Below are 25,990 nucleotides of genomic sequence, written 5' to 3'. Positions count from 1 at the left end.
CTGGATAATCCATTAAAAGAAATTGCTTGATTGAATTAGTCTCTCTCTTTATTTGAGACATGATGGACACAAACTAAAATATCAGATTATTGCTAACAAATGAATAAGACCTCAACTAGTTCAGATCAGCGTTACTTGTTTTTATTAATAATTTGAATTATTTTTGAATTATTTAATCTTAATTTTAATTCAGTTTGAGTTAGCTTTCATTTTTATATTTTTCTTTTTAGTTTATTATTATTATTATTATTTGTTAACAATATGCCTATATATAGCTTCTATTTTTATTTCAGTATTGGTTATCTTTGTACGCCAAGTTAAACGAAGTGAAAATGAGAAATGATTCCTTGGCAACTTGCTAAAATAAAATTTCAATTTTAATTATAATTTATATAAATTATATATGTAATTATAATTGTATTTATTTGTTTATTTGAATAATTTTTATGGTTTGAATTTACTGTAATAACCCTGACGTAGATAGTTTGAATTCTGATTAGATTCATAATAGATGTGTTTGAAGCCGCTGTGAAATGTTCATCACGTTTTCTCATAAAATATTCCTCTTTTACTCTTAAATGTTTTCACGTTGCTTTTTTGTCACTTTTTACAATGCAAAGCAGTCTAGCCGCTGATAGCTACGCACAACTATCTAGCTTGATCTAAGCAGTGTAGTCTGGAGATAATCACTTGGTCAGTCATGATGTTTGAATTATTTTTGATCACAATGCAGTTTTCACCTCATAAGAATCAAAAGTTTCATACTTGTATACAGTAAGCTGTAACGTACGCCGCCTTTAACCATGAATAATCCACGGTATTTGAACACTTGCTCTGCTTAGTGCTCTTCATGAATTGTGCAGCTGATGTTCCCTCACTAGTGTGCGACGGCTCTTGGCTACGGCGCGGTAATCATTTATTGATGGCTCTCTGAGTGGCTTGTGTTTCTCCGTCCGGTTCGGTTACTCCCGAAAATCCCCATCATGAAACGGCATTAAAGACGAGACATCGGCGAGAAAAGCGAGTTAATGAAGCTGCTGCTGGAGAAAATGGACAAGTGTTTTGATCGTCTGTCATTCTGTACTGAAGACCTGGCCTTTGACGTTGTGAGTTGATTGTTTTGTTTGCTTTCTAAAAATGAAACCGATGACTTTACCCCAGTATCTTTTGCTTACTGAAAACTTGTCATCTGTTTTAATATCTGTGCTGTATGCAACACATGCTTCCTTCTGCTTAATCACATCTACAAAGTGTTTGCATGGAAGCAAAGTATTGCATAAAGTCCATGTTTAAAAGTGGTTTCTAAACATTTAAAGGGATAGTTCACCTAAAAATAAAAACATTACATCACCCTGCATCATGCAATACTTGTTTCTTACTAATTTCGTGCTGCTGATTTCAAAAATAGTGTCTGTTTTGCTCTTTCATGTCACACTTTTGCAAAATTTGATGCATTTTTGCATTTGATAATAATGCATAAGGTGAATATGTCTTGTATTTTCCCTTAATCAACAGAAAAACACACAAACCACATGATTCCGGTTTACATTCTTAACTATTTAATCAATTCTCAGCCTGTTTTCAGACATGACATTGTTTTATGCATAATCCTGATTTCAAAATCAGAATTTGTTTGTCTTTTTAACTCCGCATCATCAAATCAGGTAATACTAGGCCTTTTTTTTTTTTTTTTTTGGAAATCAGCAATTATTTTCCATTTACTCAACCTCATGGCATTCCAAACCTGTTTTTTAATTTTTTTTTCTGCAAAGAAAAGAATAGCAGAATGTATTTTCCATCCAAAGGAAAATTTCATAGCGGTCCAAGTCATGCAGTAGCTTCTTTTTTTTTTTTTTGTTTAATTAGCATCTCAAGACATGTCACACCAGCTTTGTAATGAGAATTTGGTGGTAAAATATGTTTAATTGTCTTGAGAATAAAGTCACAGTGGATAGATTTTAATGGTCTTAAAACAGGCTTCACAGGGACCGCTGGTGTTCAGGTCAGACTGTGAGATACTGAATCTGTACCTGTAGGATATACATTAAAAAATCTCTAATATACATAAACCCAAGCCTTTTACGCTTGTTTATTTGTTTTACCTCATTATAAATTGTATATTAAATGTTTTTTACAGTGTTGTTTAAATAAAAGGTAAAATGGTATGATTTTGATGATAATGCTTGCAGCTCCAGTAAGACTGTCATGCATTTTACTTGTTTTAAATCTATTCCACAATTAGCTGCCTCTGCTTTTTTGCTGCTGAATAATTTTGTTTTCAGAATAATACTGTGCATAAATGAGACGTTGCCACAGGCGATGCTTTAAAATGAAGATCTGTGCAAAATGAGATGACTTCTGTTAGAAGAGATGTCATCTATAACATATTTTAAATATACATTTTTATATATAATCTGCAGTATTTTTACATTTTTTATTTTTATATGTAAATAATAAATAAAATACACACTTTGCTGCATATAGGACTATATTGAGAAAACAGTAGGTTGAATGTTCATTTATTATGAATCAGTTTGTGAGTTTTCAGTGCTTTCTTGCATGACTAATGCACATAATCATGGTGCAGTTGCTCCTTACAGGAGCTGTGTTTAAATAATAAATGCAAAATATCTCAGTAACGAGTCAGAAAATCTTCTAAAAGTGCATTTTGTCATTCATCCTATGAGGAAGTTCAGAAGTTTTTCCCCTTGAATGTGCGCATCAGTTGAGGAAGAAGTCTTTGATGGCATTTTAAGCATTTGAATTTTATTACTGTAATTCAGTTACTAGGTTTCTCTGACAGACTGCAGCTCATTTAAGATCATATTCCTGTCTGCATCCTGCTGTTTTTGTCTGATATCATTATATAAAATCGATTTAAAAAAAAAAAATTGCTTTCAGGTTTTATTTTCTTTCAGAAGTAGGTCTGGGTGATATAACCTCACTGAGGAAAAAAATAGCTGATATTTTTCAGCTTTTTGATCATATGCAGAGTATATTTATTATATATATATATATATATATATATATATATATATATGTATGTATATGTGTGTATATATGTATGTGTGTGTATGTATAAGTGTGTGAGCGAGAGAGAATTAATAAGTAATCAAATATTTAAAATTAAAAATGTATCAATATTGATTGATAAGTTACAGTAATCGATTACATTATTGTTTTACATTTAGTAAAAAATATAAAACTAAAATTGTGTAAAACCTTGCTGAAAAAGTATAGTTGATATTGTTCAGCTTTTTTGATGATAATCAGTGTTTTATTTATTTATTTTTTTCGTAAGTTACTATATATAAAAAAGAAGTTATCGACATTGATTCATAAACATTACATCAAGTTCATCAATAATTACATTAATATATTACATTAATAAGTAATAACAAATATAAAGCTAAAATTGTATCAATAATAATGAATAAAAATTCTATATATAATTGTAAATTGAATTTTAAAGGCTGAAATCATGCGGCCAGTGCTTCTATTCTAAGGCGCAGTTTTGCTTCAATGGATCATCATCTGTATTTCTGTTTGACTTTAGGTGGGTGTTTGGATTCTGTAACCATCTTTGCTGCACTTTAGTGTAAATGTTGCCCTTGAGCTCCACACTGATACAGTGAGTCATGTGTGCATTCAGTGATCTGTTATATGATGTGAAGCTCAGTCTGACACAGCTTTGATCAAACGGCCCACTGGATATCAGGCTTTCTAAGGAATCTGCCAGCAGTTCAGCATTAGATAAATTTCATGGCTCTTAGCGTACAAGACTGAAGCATGACAATCTTGAGGTTTGGATGATTGCATTACATAATAAATGTAATTAAATCACTGTCACAAATGAAGTCCAGGCTGTTAGTGGTTGATATTCTGCAGCTTTAGAGAGGAGAAAAAAGCCCACAGTCTACGGCTAAAAACTCCATATATGTGCTATTATTTTTTGCATTCAGTATTAAAAAGTAAATGGATTCAGCAATATTCAATATAGTGGGAAGTAGGGCTGCATGATAAACAATTTTATTTTACAGTACAACTGACTACTGTCTTCTGTAGACCTGAAACCGAATTCATTTAATAATTGAACTTTGGAACCTGAACTGAATTGAGCTGAATAATGGCACTATTGTGAATTTATTTTTTAATTGAATTTTGCAAGATTGACTGTTATTGAACTGGATTGAATCAACCTTTGAACTGATTTGAGCTGGTTTATGACACTTGTGAATTAGTTTCACCAATTGATTACATTTTGCAACATCAACACTTTTTGAAGTAATTTGAATCAATGTTGAACTGAATTAATCTGAATTATTGCCTTCTGTAGAGCTGATTTACAGCTGAAATTGAATTTGCTTCATAATTGATCAAATTTGCAACTGACACTGAACATAATTTACTCAAAATTGAGCTGAATAATTGTGAATGTTTTCAATTGATGAATTTTGCAACTTTGACAGTTATTGAACTGAATGGGATCAACTTTTTAACTGATTTGAGCTGGAGAATGACACTTGTGAATTAGTTTCACAATTGATTAAATTTTGAAACATCAACACTTTTGAATTTAATTTAGTGTTGAACTGAATTAAGATGAATTATTGGCTTCTGTAGAGCTGCTTTACAGCTGAAATTGAATTTGTCTCAATTGATGAGCTTTGCAACTGACACTGAATACAATTTAATCAAACATTGAATAGAGAGTTGAACAGTGTTGGGTAAGTTACTTTCAAAAAGTAATTAATTACTATTACTAATTACATCATCAATATTGTATTTAAATTACTTTACTAATTACTCTGTCTGAAAAGTAACTTAGTTACTCAATAAGAAACTTAATTATTCAAATCGCTAATTAGGCTACATCTTAAAATCCCTATAAACCTTAATAGAAATTAAACTCTTTATTCTTTCAGTTTGAGTCAAACATAGAATAGTTTAGCCTTTTAGCTTTTAAACAACTGTAATACTTAAACATTTTTATAAAAAATCTAACCTTCTTTGGTTAACAAATAGAAATACTCTGAATAACAAAATATATGAATAACAAAAAAGCTTAAAAGTTAAACAATACATTTCAGTTTGGCAAGATGTTCAGGAAAAACCCAACTAGTCAAATCCATACAGGTTTATGTAAAAAATAACACAACATAAGGATTACATAATCAGAGAATATTCGTTTTCGATTTGAATTTGTTCAGTTTAAAAGTAGACACTTCAAGCTTCATATACGGGAGAGACTGTGCCTCGATTTCATACTGATTACATAATCAGGAATATTTGTTTTCGATTTGAATTCTTTCATTTAAACATAGACACTTCAAGCTTCATATACGGGAAAGACTGTAGCCTACCTCGCTTTAGTTTCATATGGATTATATAATCGAATATTTCTCATGTCTCTGTGTCAAATATTCGCAGAGTTTGTGATGCGTAGAAAGTTGCTCACGGAGACCTAGACAGCAAAAAGTGCACCCTGTTTGTTTTGTTTATTTTGCAAAAGCACAATGTTAAAGACAACCCGCGCAGAGGGTTAAAGACGCTGCATTAAATTTTATCTTTAGACGGTAAATTTAGATTTCAAATTCAATATTGATTTTAGAACTGTTGAAATTATTTTCTGTATGTAACGCAAGTACTTTGTAAGTAACTGTAATTAAATTACCTAAAAATGAGCAGTAATCCCTTACTTTACTGTTTCAGTGGATAAGTAATTTAATTACAGTAACTTAGTAATGCGTTACACCCAACACTGGAGTTGAATAATGAAATTGAGAATGTGTTCAGTAGTTGATGAATTTTGCAACTTTGTTTATTTAACTGATTTGAATCAACTTTTGAACTGAATTAAGCCAAATGACAATACAGTAGAGCTACTTTAAAACTGCGTTGAATTTGTCAAATTGATTGAATTTTGCAACATTGACAGTTACTGAACTGAATTGAATCAACATTGAATAATGACAACTATTGTGAATTTCATTTGATGGATGAATTCTGCCACATTCTCACTATTTTCCTGTTTATTGTGAAACTGCTTTGAGATGGACTGTGTTGTATGAAGCGCAGTCTAAACACGGTTTTTCCTCCTTACAGCGTCTCTGTCGTCTTCTCCTAACCGCTGTGATCTTGTGTTTGTCTTGCAGTCAGAGGATCAAGTCCTCCTGCTGTCCGCCGCAGGCCTCTGGGAGTTGGCCGTCCGCACAGGGACCCTCCAATGGCTGGGAGATGTCGTCCTCTAGAGAGACCCGTGACTGCTACATCAAGTGAGTGTGTTTGCATTCAGCCTTCCTCCTGATGCAGATATTTGACTGTCGACGCTTCCTGGCATAACCCATCACGTTCCCTCTGTCCGCGCGTCCCGAATACTGATTCCGTCCTCCTCGCGAGTTTGAGAGCGACAGCGGCTTTGATCTGCTTAAGACTCGACCGAAGCTTCATGCAGCACATTTGCATGCAGAAACGCACGTCAGCCTTCTGAAGTGACGAACCGGTAAAAGATACTAATGCTGCTTTTTTCTTTCCGCTATACTGGCATGAGATGAATGAGATGCGAGGAGGCTAAGAGCAACATGTGAGTCCACAGCTGCTTCGGTTGGAGCGACAAGGAGACACACTTTGGCTTTTTCTGTATATAGGAATATAGATGCATTACATCTGCCTCTAAAAGTACTATGTTAGGGGTGTTCTTATATTCCATCTAGTGCATTTTACATTTTTCTGGTTAACCACTGTGCCAATACCGCCCTACAAGGGCTGTGGCGATAAATTGATGCAGAATCGATTCATGGTTGTATTCTGAGATCTTACGAATGCATCGCGATTCTCTCTGGAATCGATTCTGAGCTTAGATTTTAACAGCAGATGGCGCTCTTATCTAGTTTTTATCCACACTCAAATGCTCATGAAGAAGAGCATGAGAGAAGATGCTGAATCATTTCTTGATTCGCGATGCATCGATTTATTTTCCCAGCCTTAATATTTATCATTCTATCTATAGATATATAGATATATAGTTTCTAAAGCATTTTTTTTTTCATATTTTTTTTTTTTTACTTTTCAAAAGTTTCTTTATTTTAATGGTTAAATTATTTAATTATTTAATTATTTATTGGTCAGTAGTAGAGGGTTGATGCTCCTCATTTAGTATACAGTGTGAACTTCACATTTAGTCATTATAATTTTAAACAAGTTTATATTTCGTTTATTAGTTTATTTTATTGTATTAATAATAATTTTATTAGTTTATTAATAATAATAATATGAGTGTTGTGTATAATTTTTGGTACTACTTCACGATAAGGACTTCGCTTGTTAAGATGAACTAAGCGAACTAACAATTAACTACTGCAATATTTAGTAATCTTAGTACATTTTAACTTCAACATTTGCTAATTTATTTTTAAAATGTTACCAATTTTTCTGTAATATATTTCTCATTGTTAGTTGTTGTTGTTGTTAGCTAATGAATTAACTAATGTTAACAAATATGACCTTATTGTAAAGTGCAGTTTTATTTTAGTATTATTTCCATGCTTAACATATATATATATATATATATATATATATATATATATATATATATATATATATATATATATATATATATATATATATATATATATATATATATATATATATATATATATATTTTTTTTTTTTTTTTTTATATTTTCAGTTTTTATTTTAATTTTAGTTTAGGTTTTAGTCATTTATTATGTGCCTTTGCCATTGTTATTAGTTTTTGATTTCTTAAATATTTATATAGCCTATGGCTTTCGTTTATTAATTTCGGTTTTAATTTTAGTACTTATTCATATCAGTTACTTGCCAATGCAGGATTTATAGTTTTCATTTGTTTATTCATGTAATATTTGTTTCAGTTTATTTAATTTTCTGGAAATTATTTTTAGTTGTTATATTGTTTTAATGAATAAGAACACTGTTGTTTGTTTTATGTATTTATTTATTTTTTATCTATATATTACATATAGGCAATGCTTTCATTTTCATATTGAGATTTTAGTATGGAAGTCAAAAAAGCAATCTTTTATCAAATTTAAATGTTTTGTTTGCTTATTAGAGTGACTGGAGCATCCTGAGGTTAGTCATCTATAATATCTACATTTATACTATGCTATTATTATACGATCTATATGATCATTTCGACACAAGACTGCATCCCATGAACACCCATGCATTAAATGTTCCTCTGGTCCTCATGTTGCCGTTCATGCTGTGAAAGCCGCTTATTTAGTTGATTTCTAATTAGCCGCCTCGTCAACAGAGGGCGGGGTTTGTCACACATGAGGGTCTACGGCCGGGGCCATTTATGTAAAAATCGAACACAGCGTTGGGCACATGCACATCGGATGCGGGATATTGTGAGCAGGAGCTTCCCGTCGGGTCTGTCTGCTTCCTTGGCTGAGATGCAGCTTCATACTCGGGTGTGTAATAATTTATGCTTTCACGTCCGTATGGAAGTCTTTTCTTGATGTTGACTCGAACCATAGAAGTTACTGTTTTTGAAATATTCATCGGATATGTGCAAGATTTGTGTTTGTTTACTGCGGCATGTGATGCTTCCAGGAACGGGGGCGGTCGGTCAGGTGCGGTGAATGTTTTAGGGTGGCGCACTATTAAGGGCTCTAGCATGGCTGAATCTGACAGTTTAGTTGCACAACACTTGATGAGAGATTCATTGTGTATGTAATGCCTGCTGCAAATGAATACTAGTGATGTGTTATTTACCATGATAACTAATGCAATGCTGTTTAGCATTTAATTGTGTGCATAAAAAAAAAATTATACATTGGCTGCAAAAGTATTGGGATACTTGAGTCTCACTTCAAAATGTCACTGCATTACATACAAAATATCTCATCAAGGTCAAGTTCTTCATTTTGGATCTGTTTTATTATTATTTATTTCAAGCCAATGGAACTTCATTGTGCATCCTTTAAAATAAATGACACTTGCTTTTATTTCATATACAGGTATTATATGATATTATCATCTATTCTTAAGTATATTATTTTTTTGTTTTCAGACATTAAACATAGTTTAAGTGTACATTTAGTACACGCTGTATCAAAAAAAAAATATATTTTTTTTAATTTGTAGGGAAGTATATGACTTGCCTTATAGCAAGTGTTATGTTGTTTTCTCTTTCGTGGCATCACTTGCTGGTGACGTCTTTGAATGTTGACGATATTATAGAGATATTGTATTTTCTTTTAAAGATTTTCATTCATTTTACGTTTAAGAGGGGCTAATGGGAAACTCATATGGGAATAGCAAATAAAATATGCTTTTTTGTAAAAGAAAATGTTTTTTTTTCTTTCTTTTCAAAATAGGAATCAACTCATATTTCTATTGCTCTGAATTTTTATTACATTTGGTCCATGTTTGATAATACGTATAGATGCTAAAATTGTTTTTGATATTTTATTTAATGCAGTCTTGTTTAGACTTTAAGCATGGTTTAAGTGTACTTTTCAGGGCTGTAGTATAACAATAAATATTTTTCTTATGTAAAAAGGTATATAATAAATAATCCAAATAAGTGTTATTTTAGTATCATTTATATACTATTAAAGTTTTTTCAGCTGGTTTTTATTTTTGTTTTCATTTTAGTTAATGTTTTAGTAGTTGTTTTGCTTTTGTCCTTTTTTAAACATGTCTATGTTTTTTATTCATGTTTATTTTAGTTTTAGTTATCAAGTAAAACTAAGTGAAAATGAGAAATGATGCTTTGGAAACGTTCTCAAATAGAAAAAAAATAAATGAATTCAAATAAAATAAAACTAAACTTATTTTATTTTAGCGAGTGTCCAAATCAGCCCTTTTTTTCTCTTAGTTTAACTTGATAACTAAAACATAAATAAAAATGAACTGAAAATGCATAAATATTAAAAAAAACAAATGAATCTTTTTAACATTTGCTATTTTAACCACCTGCTATATATAGCATTTTGAAGTTGATGGGAAACAAAATTAACAAAAGTAATTCTGCTTTTTAATTAATTTATTATTATTATTATTATTTATTTATTTATTTTTTTTTTTACATTTTGAGGGACAGAATGAAAACAATTTGATTTCTAACTAGGAATAAACATGCACGTAGATCTTTGAGTTTTGATTGCATTTGGTGTGTGTGGTAATACATATAGATGATCACACATTTGGGATTTTTTTTTGAGGTGCGCCACTTTACTGCAAATGTTTGTAATTACGATATGTTGACCATTCAAGTAGTTTTAGTCTGAATAAAGTGGACAATCCTTCAAGAAAGCCCAGCTTTCCTTTGCTCATATGATGTTGTATTGGTGCTCAAAGCAGCATGTTTTCGTTCTCTCAGTCGGGCTGCGATTGGTCAAATCCCTCTTTGCTCGCCGGCTCTTAGTCTTAAAATAGAAGCAACATCTTCAAAATAAAGAAAATGAAAAAAATCTGCTGTTCAGGGCAAGTGTTTGTGCCCCGGGCTTTCAGAGGTTTGGACGAGACGAGATGAGACGAGACGAGTGAGTGAGTGATGAAGAGCGGCTGAAGCTGTGTCTGTGCGTCTGAGCTGTGAATCGAACCCGAGCTCCGAGCGCTGAGTGATCTGTAGTCTGTGCTGACAGACAGCGTGTGGGTGAGCTGAGGATTCGTCTGAGTCACGTGGACACAAATCACAGCAGCGACTGCAGGATTTCTGTGACATGCAGCTGAGTGTTTTGCACTATTAAATCTGATTTATTAGTCTCCTTAGTTGATAAAAAAAAAATAGATGGTAAATGTCAAATATCAGGATTTTAAAGTTTTGCTGATCATAATTAATTTTAATGCTTTAAATTTCAGCTCCGTTTTAGTTGCAGTTATGGATTGTTCTTTTGATTTAGTTTGTTTATAGATTTCCATTTGATTTGTACATATTTTGGCTTGAGTTTAGTTTCTACTTTCAGCTAAGGGCTGGAAAAATTTGGGTTCTTAAGATTTTAATTTTCAGTGCAAACATCAAAATATTTTGTGTTTTTTCATTTAAGCATTGTTTTTTTTTTTCCCCCAATGCCACAAGATACTCTACATTACTTTTATGTTAAAAAGAGTTTTGCTTGTAAATGTGTGATCTCTTAGCCATTGAATCTGGTCCTCATTGCAGTTTTTTTATTTATTTTTTTGCCAAGAAACACCAAAAATGTGTTTTAAGTCGTAAATAAAGATTATGCCAGTGTATTTACAAGAAAATAGTATTTCAGTCTCTTTTTAGTCTGTTTTATTCAGTCTGTTTGACATTTGGCATTATAGCTTGTCCTCATGCAGCTATTTTTTTTTTTTTTTTTTTATCAGCTATTATAGTTTTTCTGATCACAATTATTTTATTTTATAACAAAATGATTATGATCAGCAAAACTATAATAAATTATCAATGATAAATTATAACTTCTCTTTCCATTTCAGTTCAAGGATCATTCTTTTAGTTTAAATTTCATAGATATATTTCTTATTAATATTTAGGTATTTCTGCGTAGGTTTAAGTTTGTATTTATAGTTAAGCAATCAGTTCATTTTCAGAATTAAGATCTGAAATGAATTTTGCATGACACCTTTTGCATTTTCAGTGCAATCATTAAAATATTTCTTAACTTTTGCATATATGTGATGTTTTTTTCATTGCCACAAGTTGCATTGCTTCTATGTTGATTTAACATTTGTTATCTGAGATCCCAAACAAAATGCTTTTTTGTAAGCAGGATTTCTGTGACATGCAGTTGAGTGTTTTGCATTTATTAAATGTGTAATTTATTAGTCTCCTCATTAGTCTGATATGTGACATTTATTTTCTGATATTTGACACATTTTAGCTTAGGTTTTAGTTTGTAATGATAGTTAATCAATCAGTTGAATGCTGATTATTACGTTTTGGAATGGATTTTGCATGACACTCTTTTTACATTTTCAGTGCAATCTCAAAATATTCATTGCCTTTTACACATTCAGCATGCAACATTTTTTTTTTTTTTTTCTCAGTGAATCAAGATGCATTGCTCCTATGTTAACATAAGGTTTGCTCTCAGAGATCCAACACAAACTCCGGTGATTGTTTGTAAGCAGGATTTCTTTGACATGCAATCGAGAGTTTTGCGCTAAAATGTATGATTTATTAGTGTCCTTATGCAGATATTTGACATTTGAAATCCACAATTGGTCCTCATTACAGCTTTTATAATATCAGCTATTGTAGTTTTATGCATCATAATGATTTCCTCACATTCAATTTCAGTTCGGCTTTAGTCATTTGTAACAATGCTTATAGTTTTTATTTCATAAATACATATTTAGCTTAAGTTGTAGTAATACTATAGTTAAGCAATTAGTTGAATGCTGATTATAAAGATTTAAAATGAATTGTGCATGATGTTGTTTCCATTCTCAGTGCATTCTCAAAATAATCCTTGGTTTCTGCATAAAAGCAAAGTTTTTTTTTTCAATGCCACAAGATACATTGCTCCTAAGTTTATATAAGGTTTGCTCTCTGAGATCCCACACAAACTCCAGCGTTTTTGTGACATGCAGTTTTGAGTCACAAATGTGTAATTTATTAGTCTCCTTAGTCGGATATTAGACAGTTGGCATTAAATCTTGTATTCAATGCAGTTTATTCTTGCCAAAAACCACCAACAGACTGGAAGAGACTCGCAGACATTGTAAAAAATGATTTTTTCAAGTCGTAAATAAGGATTATTGAAGTATGTTTTACAAGAAAATGCTATTTTAGTCTTTCAAATTCAAAATTTCACATTTAATCCAATGTAATTTGCCATTTCTTTGCAATTGTGGTGAAATTACTGGCAATCTAAATGAAAATCGAATCCTACATCAAATTTATTTTAATTGTATAAGCCAACTGGCCACATTTTGTGCAATTTAACCATTTCAGCATGTAAAAGCAAAAATTTACGTTCTCCTTTTTTCGTAGACATAACTTTGTAGAAAACAAAGCAAAATTCTGTTTGTCAAAATCTAATTTACAGTATAGTGAGATGATCTGCTGTTTCTGGCTCTTGTTTCTAGTGTTTTGTAACAAGAGAGATCAGATCTGGGCCAGCTGGATCAGCGCCTCCTTTAAATCTTGCAATCCTTCTCTATTAGTGCAGCGGACCATTTATAATTAGAGTATAGAGAGAAATTAGAGCGCTTACGTATTCTGGAGTCTTTGTAAAGTAGGACATTTTTCAAACCCTGTTCGTGTCGGTAGCGGTTTGAAAATGGAAATGAAATGGTTGTGCATTGGGTTTCTGCTATCATTTAACACTACAGTGCTGATCAAATAAACACGCCACAGTTTACATAAGAGACACACGGGCTTCACTCCAAAACCTTGTAGGCAGCTATGTTGGCAGCGTTTTAACACATCAACAGAAAGTACTCAGAAAGGTGTGTAAAGATGCACAAACCAGCGACTGCAGGCCAGAGCTGACCTGTAATGACCTTTGATTTGCTCCACCGTGCCATATTACAAGAGGAAGTGAAAACAAACTGAAAAGAAAAAAAAAAACCATGCCTGTAAAGCACATTTATATTTTTGTATTAAGTTTTGTTTCATTTATTTTTGCATTGAAATATAAAAAAAGGTGAATTTAATGTAAAACTGGTAATGGTAAAATGAAAATGGTAATTTTAATACATTTTAATATAATATAGATTGCAGCATTTGCTTATGTTGTTTTGCCATGATCAGTCAAGTTTGATTTTTGTTCCACCATGCCATATTGCAAGAAAAGGAGAAAAAATATGGAGAAAAAAAAAAAAAAACACAATGCAGTTGAAGCTTATTTATTTATTTATTGCATTGTAGTAAATTTAACTTAAAAAATAATAACAAATGTAAATAAAATTTGTAAATGTTTTTGTTTTAATTATTTGAAAATGTTGAAAATTGAATCAATTTTGATATAATATACAGTAGTTGGATATAATGCAGCATTTACTTTTGGCCTATGATTGATTTGATTTTTGGCCGATTGTGCCTTATTTATTTTTGTTTATTTTATTTTTGCATTGAAATATATAATAATATAAAACACAAGTTAGTTTAATTTGAAACATAATTCAGACATTTAAAAAATTTATTTATTTATTTTTAATTATTTGTAAAATGTTACATTTAATTTAATTTATTTAATATAATGCAGTATTTACTTTTAACCCACGATCATCGATTTTTGGCCCACCGTGCCATGTCACAAGAAGAGGGGGAAAATGCACCTTTGAAGCATATATATGTGTATATGTATATAATTACAATTATTTTTGCATAAAATGAAAAAACAACAATAATAATATAAACATTTTAAAAATATATATTTTAATATACTTGGCTATAATGCAGCATTTACTTTTGGACCATGATCAGTCATGTTTTATTTTTGGCCCTTCGCATTGAAACTTTCAGGGACCTCTGGTGTATTGCATGAGCTTTTTGGATGCATTTGGTGAATTTTATTTTGGAGTTTTGGATAACATCTTACTTGAAGCCTTACTTTTATGTATAATGCATTATAAAAGTATTCATAATGTACATTTGTAATGCATCTTTTCTGAAATAATTGTTACAAGTTAAAATGCATTATAATATTGAGATCAGCTGTTTGTCATGTGCTTTAATGCATTACACTGTCTAGTTGTAACAGTGAATAGATAAGTATTATAACAGTTTTTTTTTTTTTTTTTTGTGAGCGCACACAATGCATTATAAGTTGCATTAATTAATGCATTGAAATACTTTTGTAATGCATTATATATATATATAAAGGCTGTAAGTGTTACACTTACTAACTTGGCTCTAACTAACAATAACTGCATTGAAATCAATTATGCATCAGGTTTCACGTGTGCTTCAGTCTGTTCCTATAATGCACAGGATCGCTGCTTATGTAGAGTGTTTCAAATGAGGTTTTATTGGAGTTAAGGTGCTGGTTATGTAGCCGATAGACAGCTCTAAGAGCTGTAAGAGCGTCTCGCAGTCACCTCACCTGCTTAATTTGATTGGTCAGGTAAGATGAGATGCTGTAATGTCCACCTTCACAGAGACTCCATTAACCAGAAGCAGTTAGCGTGAGCTTTTGACCGGAATAATTCACGTAACGCAATTATCGAGCTCTCGCGCCTGATCAGATTTGCTCCCTGCTGGTTAATAAAGTCGTTTCTCAGCAGCAGCATTCAGATTGAGTTTTGCATGTTTGCTTTGGCATTTAGTCATGATGTGCTCTTTTGTTCGGCTGTCGTTTGCTTCCTGCGAGGGACGCGTGATTTGTGTGTCTTTTGTCTTGTGAATGTTTCAGATGAGTCGGTTGAATGAGACAGAATAATGACGTGAGTCATCGCTGCATCAATTCAGACAACAGTCAGAGAAATCACCAATAATCATCATCACAGATCATTAGTGCTCTATTCACACCGTCTAACAGGTAGAAACAATATACGTCTGATTTGAGTTGTTCAGCTGCCCATTCAACACATTTATAATAGTTTTCATAGTCATTTTATTTTAATGCTTTCAATCAGTTAATTTTAGTCAGTTGGAGCAATGAATTTTTTTTTTGGTTTGTTTATAAGATGTTGTTTAAAGCAAGACACTACAGGCAAAACGTAGTTTTACTCACATCTATATTCGGTAGGTTTTTACTTAGGCTTTGTTCATGTATAATTCACCTGATTTTATTGCTAATTATAATCAGTTAATTTTAATACTTTCAATTTTTAATTTTAGTCCTTTGCATGAGCATTTTGGTTTTCGATTTCATATCATGGATGCATTTCTATTGCATTTTACATTTTGGCTTATGTTTTAGTTTGCAAATAACTCTTAAGATTTTTGCTCAACCTTCTTCTGAGTGCTTAAGATCTAAAGAAGGTATTGCATGACAGTGCAACCATCAATTTTCTTTTGTCTTTTGCAAATAAACAATACTTTTAAACAAGATACATTGCTTCCATGTTAATTTAAAATTTGTGACCCTGAACCGCAAAAGCAGTCATGAGTAGCACGGGTATATAGCAATAGCCAAAAATACATTGTATGGGTCAAAATGATTGATTTTCCTTTTATGCCAAAAATCATTAGAATATTAAGTAAAGATCATGTTCCATGAATATATTTTATAAATTTCCTACAATAAATATATCAAAACTTCATTTTTGATTAGTAATATGCATCGCTAAGGACTTCATTTGGACAACTTTAAAAGCGATTTTCTCAGTATTTCGATTTTTTTTTTTTTTTTTTGCACCCTTTTTTTTTTTTCAGCTTTCAGATGATGTATAAAGCTCAATTTCGAGATTGACCCTTATGACTGGTTTTGTTGTCCAGGGTCACATTTGCTATCTGAGACGTCACACAAACGCAGGTCAGATTACTTTATTTTTGTATTTATTTTTGTTTAATTTGTTGTTTTGTTTTTCATTTAGCGTGGGCATTTTTAATTTTATTTATTCATTTCATTTTTTAAAAATTTTGAAACCTCACGTTCCCACAAAAATATTAGGCAGCAAAAATGTTTTCAACATTTGACAATAAGAAGCATCATTAATAATTGAGCACTAATAATAATAATAATAATAATAATAATAATGGATCACCAAATCAGCATATTAGAATGATTTCTGAAGGATCATGTGACACTGAAGACTGGAGTAATGATGCTGAAAATACAGCTGCACATCACAGAAATAAATTACATTTTACTATATATTCAAATAGAAAACACTTATTTAAAATTGTAATAATATTTCACAATTTATACTGTATTTTGATCAAATGAATGCAGTATTGGAGAGCATAACAATTATTTTTAAAAAACATGAAAACCCTTTTGACTGGTAGTTTTCCTCTTAGTTTTAATATAAAATATTATCCCAGCTATTCAGTCACCTGTTGATGATTTTAACAATAAAACACCCTTTTAAAGCTTAGACCCTTTCACACACATTACACTGGTCATCAGTGTCCGCAGTGCTCAAGACTTTGGGACGCCGGCCATCTATAGCAGCTGGTCGTGGCTGAAGTCAAGGCGATGCGTTTCCTGCATCCCATATGTTTGTATGTATGAGTGATGGCACAAATCCCATTCATATTTTTATCTCAGCTCTCGCCTCACTGCCATCATCCAGCATTAACCTGGATAATTTGGTCATTGCTGCATGAATGCATTTAATATTCATGCATTTGGTGGATGCATTTATCCAGAGAGATTTACAGTGCGTTTGAGGTATACCTTTATTATGGCCGGATGGTGTGACAGTGTTTACTTTGCAATGGTAGAAATGTCAATTTGTACTGCTTACATTCACTTAGATCTGAGACAGATGAGTAAACATGGAGTAATGTCAATAATGCAGAGCGGGGTGCGTCCCAAACGAATCAAGATGTTAAGACAAGGAAAAAAAAAAAGAAATTTTAGACTATTTTGCTTCCATAACATGCTGACGTTTTATGCTAGTGGAAAGAAAAAAACATCCAGAATACACATTTAGGTGTTTTTTATCGCACTTTATCTATTTGCACCTGTAGATTACATATCTTTAGAGGCCACTTACATAAAGCCATAAACCAGAATTTACATATCTTCTGAAGACTTTTACTGAGGGGTTTATGTATCATTCGGACTAAATTATGAAACATTTTATTCCTAAAAACATGGTGAAACTGTGTTTTTTTTTTTCTAGCTGTTGACAGTGTTTTCTGAGTTATAGAGGCATAATAGAGAAATTTAAAGTTCTCTTTAAAAACCTTTATTCTGTCAACAGAATCAAATGAATTTTGAACCTGCTTTATCCAGATTTATGCAAATTACTGCATAAATAACTACATATTTGATTAGATGATGTCTAATTTGCAGTGTCATTTAAGTATCGTAATATTTGAATCCATTTTCATTTTGAAATTTTAGTAATGTTTGCATGTTTTTGTTTTTGTCTATATGTCTGGGCTGCACGATATATTGCATGCGATTGTCATGCGCATCTCATCAGTAAAGCCGGTTCCGTGATTAGTCGTAAATCTCCAACATGTGCTTTCAGATGGAGCGGCATTTAATACACAGAGCCGTAGTTCACTGATAAGCTACGCTATATCACCTTCATTATCGCAGGCGATTCATCTGCAATTATGAGCACGATGTGTATATACGATGTACATATACATGTATGTATGTGTGTTTGTGTAATTTATAGGGTTTTTAGTTATTTTAGTTTAAAAAAAAAACTTTTTAGTTAAATGAGTTAATGTTTATTTTATTTCAGGTAACGAAAATGTTTGTTTCATTTTTAGTTAACTATTTAAACAAAGCATTTCAGTAAACCTGTTATAGAAAACATTTGTCTTAATGTAATTTGATCAAATTGGGAAAATATGATATCTATTTGTAATTTTTAACCATAAAACTATTTGAACCATATCATTTTCACCTGTCTTGCTTTAATGTAGCAAAGTAATGTTGCAACTTGTTGAATTACTACAGGATTCAGCTGAGCATCATAGGTGTGTGTGTGTGTGTGTGTGTGTGTGTATATCAGCTATAAGACTTGCTTGACTTTTGGAATACAAACATTTAGTGCAAAAGATTTTGGTCAAATCACCCACTGCTTTTCATCAATACATGCATTTCTTTTGGAAGTGAACCCTTGACCTTAGTGTTGCACCATCCTAGATTTATTAAACAAAGACCTGTTCGTGAACTAATGGCCTTTTACAGATTTGTTGTAGCTGCATTGAGTATCATCTCATGCTGCGCACACATGACCTCTCGCGCTCTCACCGTGGCTTGAAAGATTAATTGTAGCCCTTCGCGGTGCGCTGGAACATGTGTCGAGAATGATGGCGCTTCCTCGCCGCCTCCTCCAGCCCACGGCTTTAATTAGCTAACGACGTGCACAGAGCTCACGCTTCACAGACCAACAAATGCAAGATGATATAAAGAGTGAGCAATAGCTGAGCAACTAGCGGCGATTAGATTAGTGAAACGCGAGAAGATGTGATGTAAAGGCCATTTGCTGGTTACCTGAGCGGAACGTGGAAACATAATGCTATTAAATTCACAATAAAATCTTATGCTGAGTGATAAAATACAGATAATTGGACACCGAGCTCCACATAAAGACCATAGGCTGTGTTTTGTTCAGAGGCAGACTATGACGGGAAGCTTTTTTAGCACTGATGCAAGAAAATGAAGAGGTAAAGCTATAGTACATTAGGTGTGTAAATCATGCTTTGTGTTTTACTTCACATGCACCTGCAGAAGATGTTCGGAAATGTAGTTTTGCACAAGTATGCATCTCATAAACCAATGCATAGTGTTTCCAGACAAGGTGTTATTCATAAACGATACACTAAATGTGCACTAACTAATTAACTGGGACTGCTTCTGCTACGCATAAGCAAAAATGAATGTCCTCCTGAAATAATTCAAACGTGAATTAAAGGCAAAATTAATAAATATTATACATATTCCCGCTGTTTTTGACTACAAAATATCATGTTTTGCAGTTATTAAAAATATAAAAATAAGAAATATTGCATTAATACTAATGTACTGTAAAAGAAAAATCAATGACTAAAATATGATTCACACTGTATTATTTAAAGTAAATAAGACATATATTGCAGCAATACTAAAGTATTGTAAAATAAATTAAAAAACATTCAATTTGACTAAAACTTGGTTTTTACTGTTGTTAAAAATAAAATAAGAAATATATTTCAACATTGCTAATGTACTGTAAATTAAAAAAAGTATGACCTAAAATATTTAGTAAGACTTAAAATATGAATTTTTAAATGTTTAAATTAAATTTCTGTAATAATACTATTGTACGAGATATACGAGATATATATATTTATTTATTATTTTAATTTTTTACATTTTTTTGTTACAACTGTAAAATTACGATACTAATAATCATGTCTTAATTTCTTCATTCATTTTCATTAAACATTACATTAAACCAAGCTTCTATTTTGGCGGTTTGCCTCGAATGCACATATGCACTGCATGTTTGAGAGTGATGCATGGCACTGTTTATTTACATGCAGCTCATGCATGCTCATTTAATACAATCACAGCTTTCATGTTATGACTGTCGCATCAGTTCGTGTTATGACTGTCACAATCAAATTGGTTTCGATACATCATTCAACCATACTTAGAAATATGAGAGCGTTCAGACAGCATCTCCACATTTTTCGAGTAGTCTGTGCCTTTGCATCCAGTTCTTCTCATCTCAGATGATATGGCGTGTTGAAGTGTGTGGTGACTCAACTGTACCAGCCGACAGTTTTGAATGATTACAGTGTGTAACTGGGTCATCAACATTTGCAGCAGTTTCTTCACTTGTAGCACTTTCTCCCATCAACCTTTTGTACTAGAAAGTCATTGTTCACCTCCCACTAAATTACGGTTCCCGGGAGCTTTGAGAACTGTGACAGCCGGAGCATAGATGTTCCCGTGGAGGCCGATCATTTCCATGGCTTTTATTGTGTTCAGTTCCACTGTGTTGTGTCTTAATGGAGAATGTCAAACCTTGCGTCTCACATGTTGCTGTTATGAACGAGGTCAGTCAGAGTTGTGTAATCTGGACACCTGATGGAAACTGCAAGCTTTCTGCATACTGTATCTTACATGCTGTATCAGAAGTCAATTTCTAAGGCCTCTAAATTATCATCATCAATCATCAACTTCATGTCTTTTTGCTGTCAAATCTTTACTGATTTTATCAAGTAAAAATAACTTTAATCTTTCCAGATGAACACTTACTGGACTGAAGCAGCTCTGCTTTACCCGATTCTCCATGAATCATTTTTTTGAAAAATCAGTGAGTCTCAAATCTGATCATCAATCTCTCAATCATCATTGGATTGCATTTCATTATGTTTTGAGCATAGGAGATATAGAGTGATGACTAATTTATATCATTTTATGTGAGTAGCTGCTATACATATCTCATTGATTTACATTAAAAGCATCAGAATTTCATCAGTTTTTGTCCATATAAATATCAGAATCTGCACCAAATTGAATATTTTTGTTCAGTTTGAGTGTCTGAATAAATTCAAGTTGTTTTTTCCCCACCATATTCTAAATATGTCAGTCTAAATGAGCCATTAAAGACAGAAGGTCTTGTTGAAATATATAGCTGAGTATTGCCAGCATAACAATGAAAACTAATTCCATATTTTCTGATAAAATTACCAAGGGGCAACATGTTTATTGAAAATAGCAGAGGGCCTAAGACCGATCCTTGTGGCACTCCATACGTTAATTGAGATGATTCCCCATTTAAATAAACAAAGTGGTAACAGTCATGCAGGTAGGATCTAAATCATCTTAAAGCCTGTCCCTGAATGCCCATATAGATTTGTAATTGATCTATGAGTATGTCATGAGCTATAGTGTCGAAGACTACATCTATAGTGTGGATCAAATAATGATACTCAACAAAAAGACATGCACAAACTTGTGTATTATAGAGAAAGAGAAAGTATAAAGGTTCTATAAACCATTCAATTTCAAAAATGATCTTTTTTGTATATTTATATTTCGTATGTCAGGCTGTACAGGGTTAAAGCAGTCAGTTTTGAGTACATGTTAACATTGAACTAATTTGATCTTTATCCTCATCTGTCTTTCAGTCACCTCTCGCAGTCAAGTTCTTTGGAGGAAGTGCGTGTTGATGTGGATAAGTTCGTCCCTCCTGCACCGCGAAAGGTGGAAATGAGACGCGACCCGGTGCTCGGCTTCGGCTTCGTGGCAGGCAGCGAGAAACCAGTGGTGGTTCGATCGGTTACTCCAGGTATCCCAGCTAACCAAGACTGGTTCTTCTGCATGTATTCATACAATTGAGTCATTTCATACAACATGAGTGTGACTAAGAAACTAGTCGGGAAGCATAAGTCTCTTCTGCTCGCCTTTTGACCAATTTAATGCATCCTTGCTGAATAAAAGTATTTATGTCTTAAAAACAAACAAACAAACTGACCCTTACCCCAAGCTATTGATCTATATTGTGTAACGACAAGAAAGGATCATGATAGGAAACTTAATGGCCAAATGAAAAGTGCATTATTGTGGTGCATGATGTTCATTGTTTTACAAAAATGCATATAATATAAACACAAATGTGATGTGTGCGTGTGTGATGAATGTGCAGGAGGGCCTTCAGAAGGGAAGCTGATCCCAGGAGATGAAATAGTGATGATAAATGAAGAGGCTGTGAGTTCGGCTCCACGGGAACGAGTCATTGACCTGGTCAGGTACTGAACTCCATCAACCGGTTACTGTGTCGCTCTTCATCTACTACATGTGTTTTTCACCTGAAGTCGTTACATGCTGACAGACTAGCAGTTTCTGTCTACAATAACCGTATATACTGTGGTCCCAAAATGAGTATGAACACCTGAGTCAGATGTCTGAATGCCGTTGTATTAGATCAGGGTTTTGCAAACAATCCCTGATTCCATCTAGAGAATTTCATAATCTTAATGTCTTTTTCCCATTATTTTTGGCAGATGTTGTAAGGAGTCTATCATCCTGACCGTGGTGCAGCCGTACCCTGTAAGTCTACATATTGACTATGTTTTGCACGTTAGTTTGTCCATATTTTGGCTAATTTGAGACTGTGGTTAAAGTCCACAAACTCAATGGAGAAAACACTAATAAAACATCTGCAGATCAGTGTTACTTTAGTTATTTTATGTTGTTTTATCAGTGATATACTATACTATACTATAATATATTTTTTGTTGAATTTTTATATCTGTCACTAATAAAAGTGACAAATACAAGCAAAACTATTTTATAATTTTTTAAAAATGTTTATGTAGTTTTTATTAATTTGTATTAGTTTGAATAATTTTAAGTATTTAAACTTAAACTTTTTATTTCAGCTATTTGCCAAGGCACCATTTTTTAGTTTTCTTGTGTTTTTGCCATTTTTATTAGGGTTTTTTAATGTTCATATAGTTTTGATCCACTTTTATTTATTAGTTTTAATTATTTTAATACTTAAACTTGTTTTATTTCAACTAGATGCCAAGGCACCATTTTTGTTTTGTGTCTTTTGTAATTTTGTATTTTTTTTTTTTTTTTTTTTTTAAATATATTAGTTTAATTTAATTATTTTAGTACTTCAACTTATTTCAGCTACTAGATGGATAGATAACTTCTGTTAACATTTATTTTATGTCAAGGAACAAAACTATTTCTCTTTTTATGGTTTTAGTTGACGTTAATAACCCTGCTGCGGATTCCATCTGGATCTGCTTATTAGTTTCTGGCTGAGCTCTCAGGCAGAAGATAATGACTCGATAGCATTGATATTCAGTAATTTCTCTGCTTTTGTTCCTCTGTTATTCCCATCCAGTCGCCCAAATCTGCCTTCATCAGTGCAGCTAAAAAGGCCAAGTTGAAATCCAATCCGGTCAAAGTGCGCTTTGCTGAAGAAGTCATTATTAACGGACAAGTACCTGTAAGTGAAAAATGACACGTTTTGCTTAAAAAGCATGATATATATTACAGTATTTACAGCCGTTTTAAAGGGTTTATTTTAAGTTTAAAGATCTAAATTGTGTTTTACAACCCATTTTACTTCCATAATCTGACATCTCTGAGAGGAACCAGATATTCAGTGAGAAGCACTGTAGGGTTTGATTATAATCATCTGAGATTGATTGGATTGTGAAAAGTGGACGTTATGCACCAGAATAGAGTCATGTGATTAGAATAAGAGGATTGATGTCGTCAGCCGGGAAGTGATTTTAGCTCTGGAGCAAATTATTGCATTGTGATGAAAGATTATGAAGACGCACGTTACATAAATCAGTGTTCATTCGCATACTGTATGTCTTAATTAGTGGCACAACAAGAGGTTAATGATTAAAAATATGCAGCCGCATGTGTTTTGTGCTGATATCATCGCAGGGATGTGAATCACTGACAGATCAGTGAACAGATAAAAGCCAGTTTAGTTATGTTATTCATGCAGCTCAGAGATATTAGAAACATGACGGAGTGTTTTCATCCGCAGGAGACTGTGAAGGATAATTCTCTGCTCTTCATGCCAAACGTCTTGAAGGTGTATCTGGAAAACGGACAAACAAAGTCCTTTAAGTTTGACTGCAACACCTCCATTAAGGTATTTTAGCATTGCAGTATTTACAAATTACCCCCGATGCACCACATCAGCAAAAATACTGCTGTGCATACATTAAATATGATGCAATAAAATATTATTGTAGCAAGCAAAATTTATTTTTTTAAATAAATTAATACTATCATTTATCAAGGATGCATTAAATACTTGAAAAGTGACAGTAAAGACATTTTTAATGTTACAAAAGATTTCTATTTCAAATAAATGCTGTTCTTTTGAACTTTCTATTCATCTGTGAATCCTGAAAAATATACACAAAAATATTGTGCAGCACAACTGTTTTCAACATTGATAATAATCAGAAATGTTTCTTGAGCAGCAAATCAGCATATTAGAATGATTTCTCAAGATCATGTGACGCTGAAGACTGAAGTAATGATGCTGAAAATATAGCTGCGCATCACAGAAATAAATTATATTCTAAAAGATATTCACATAGAATTTTTTTTTAATTCTAATAATATTTCTATTTTTTTTACTGTATTTTTGATCAAATAAATGCAGCCTTGGTGAGCCCCAAAAAATCTTAACGAGCTCAAACCTTTAAATAGTAGCGCATTTTATGCAATATTAATTTAAAGGTAAACCAAACATATTTGAAAACCGATAACTGACAAGTCTAATATTACACAACTATACAAAATGTACAAATGTGTACACTTATGTACGAAAGCAAATATTAATTTCAAAATTAAATACTCTGACTTGCTTGTAATTTGACTGTTACATTTTAAAATGATCATAATCAGATTACAGTTACTTTATGGATTGCGTGACTGCATATCCAAACAATGGCAGTAAATTATTCATAATTTATTGATTCTCTGTAATTCCTCTTTTCTCTATTCCAGTCTGGGAAACACTGATGTAATGTGATATTTAATGCACTTCATGTTCTTGAAAACAAAGAATGGAATCTACATTGTACACAACAATCAAATCTGTGTGATAAACAAGTGATTAAAAAGTAGTCCGAATACATTACTTAAAATGAGTAATCTAATGGATTGTTACTAACTACAATTTTCATCATGCAATTTTGTAATCAGTAATGGACTACAATTTCCAAGCAATCTACCCAGTGCTGTATATAATATAAAATGCTTATTTATTCAAACATTTCTAATGACGTTAGCACTAAGTCACATGTTGGTGGTGTTGAACATGATGAACAAAGATGTTCTTCTGTTTGAAAGGATGTTATTCTGACCCTGCAAGAGAAGCTGTCTATTAAAAGCATTGAGCACTTCTCTCTGATGCTGGAGCACAAGATGGAAGGATCTGCAACAAAGCTAATGCTTCTGCACGAGCAGGAGATGCTAACGCAGGTTTGTTGTGCTGGTGAATGAGCCGCTACTGAATCTGAGTGACACACAAAAAGAAATTATGCTGAATCTTCAAGCAGTTAAATATGATGAGAGAATAGATAGCCAGAGTACAGAGAAAAATGATCATGATTTCCTGTTTTTTTTTTTTTTAGGTGACCCAAAGGCCGGGCTCACATAAGATGAAGTGCTTTTTCCGCATCAGCTTCCTTCCAAAAGATCCGGTGGATCTTCTCAGGAGAGACGCTGTGGCGTTCGATTACCTCTACGTTCAGGTAACACGTCTGTGACGTTCAGCTCAGTTTATGGACGTTAGTTTTCAGTCTTTTCTCATTCTCTTCCTCAGAAAAAATCTCTATATTGTTCAGCCTGATATATCAGAAACCTATAATGAATTTCGGGAACACTTTACAATAAGGTTCATTAGTTAACAACATTAGTAAACGTGAACTAAGAATGAACAA

At 32.5% G+C, this 25,990-nt stretch overlaps 1 protein-coding gene across 4 annotated transcripts in view; it reads left to right on the top strand.

Annotated features, from left to right (window-relative positions):
• frmpd4 (FERM and PDZ domain containing 4) overlaps positions 1 to 25,990 on the top strand; it is a 59,081-nt gene that overhangs the window by 16,825 nt on the left and 16,266 nt on the right. Inside the window, exons 1-9 of one of the 4 annotated variants that reach the window (XM_058787844.1) lie at positions 6,156 to 6,275; positions 20,796 to 20,865; positions 21,683 to 21,843; positions 22,201 to 22,303; positions 22,559 to 22,604; positions 23,413 to 23,517; positions 24,076 to 24,183; positions 25,398 to 25,529; positions 25,682 to 25,801. In XM_058787844.1, coding sequence (XP_058643827.1) covers positions 21,765 to 21,843; positions 22,201 to 22,303; positions 22,559 to 22,604; positions 23,413 to 23,517; positions 24,076 to 24,183; positions 25,398 to 25,529; positions 25,682 to 25,801 — 693 coding nt within the window. In that variant the 5' untranslated portion in view covers positions 6,156 to 6,275; positions 20,796 to 20,865; positions 21,683 to 21,764. Of the gene's footprint in view, positions 1 to 6,155; positions 6,276 to 8,359; positions 8,457 to 20,795; positions 20,866 to 21,682; positions 21,844 to 22,200; positions 22,304 to 22,558; positions 22,605 to 23,412; positions 23,518 to 24,075; positions 24,184 to 25,397; positions 25,530 to 25,681; positions 25,802 to 25,990 lie in introns of those variants that run through there. The other 3 variants (XM_058787845.1, XM_058787842.1, XM_058787846.1) reach the window with 3 other exon arrangements.

The sequence above is a fragment of the Onychostoma macrolepis genome, chromosome 09 (genome assembly GCF_012432095.1).
Source record: "Onychostoma macrolepis isolate SWU-2019 chromosome 09, ASM1243209v1, whole genome shotgun sequence".
NCBI lineage: Eukaryota > Metazoa > Chordata > Actinopteri > Cypriniformes > Cyprinidae > Onychostoma > Onychostoma macrolepis.
This window is presented reverse-complemented; position numbering and strand designations above follow the sequence as displayed.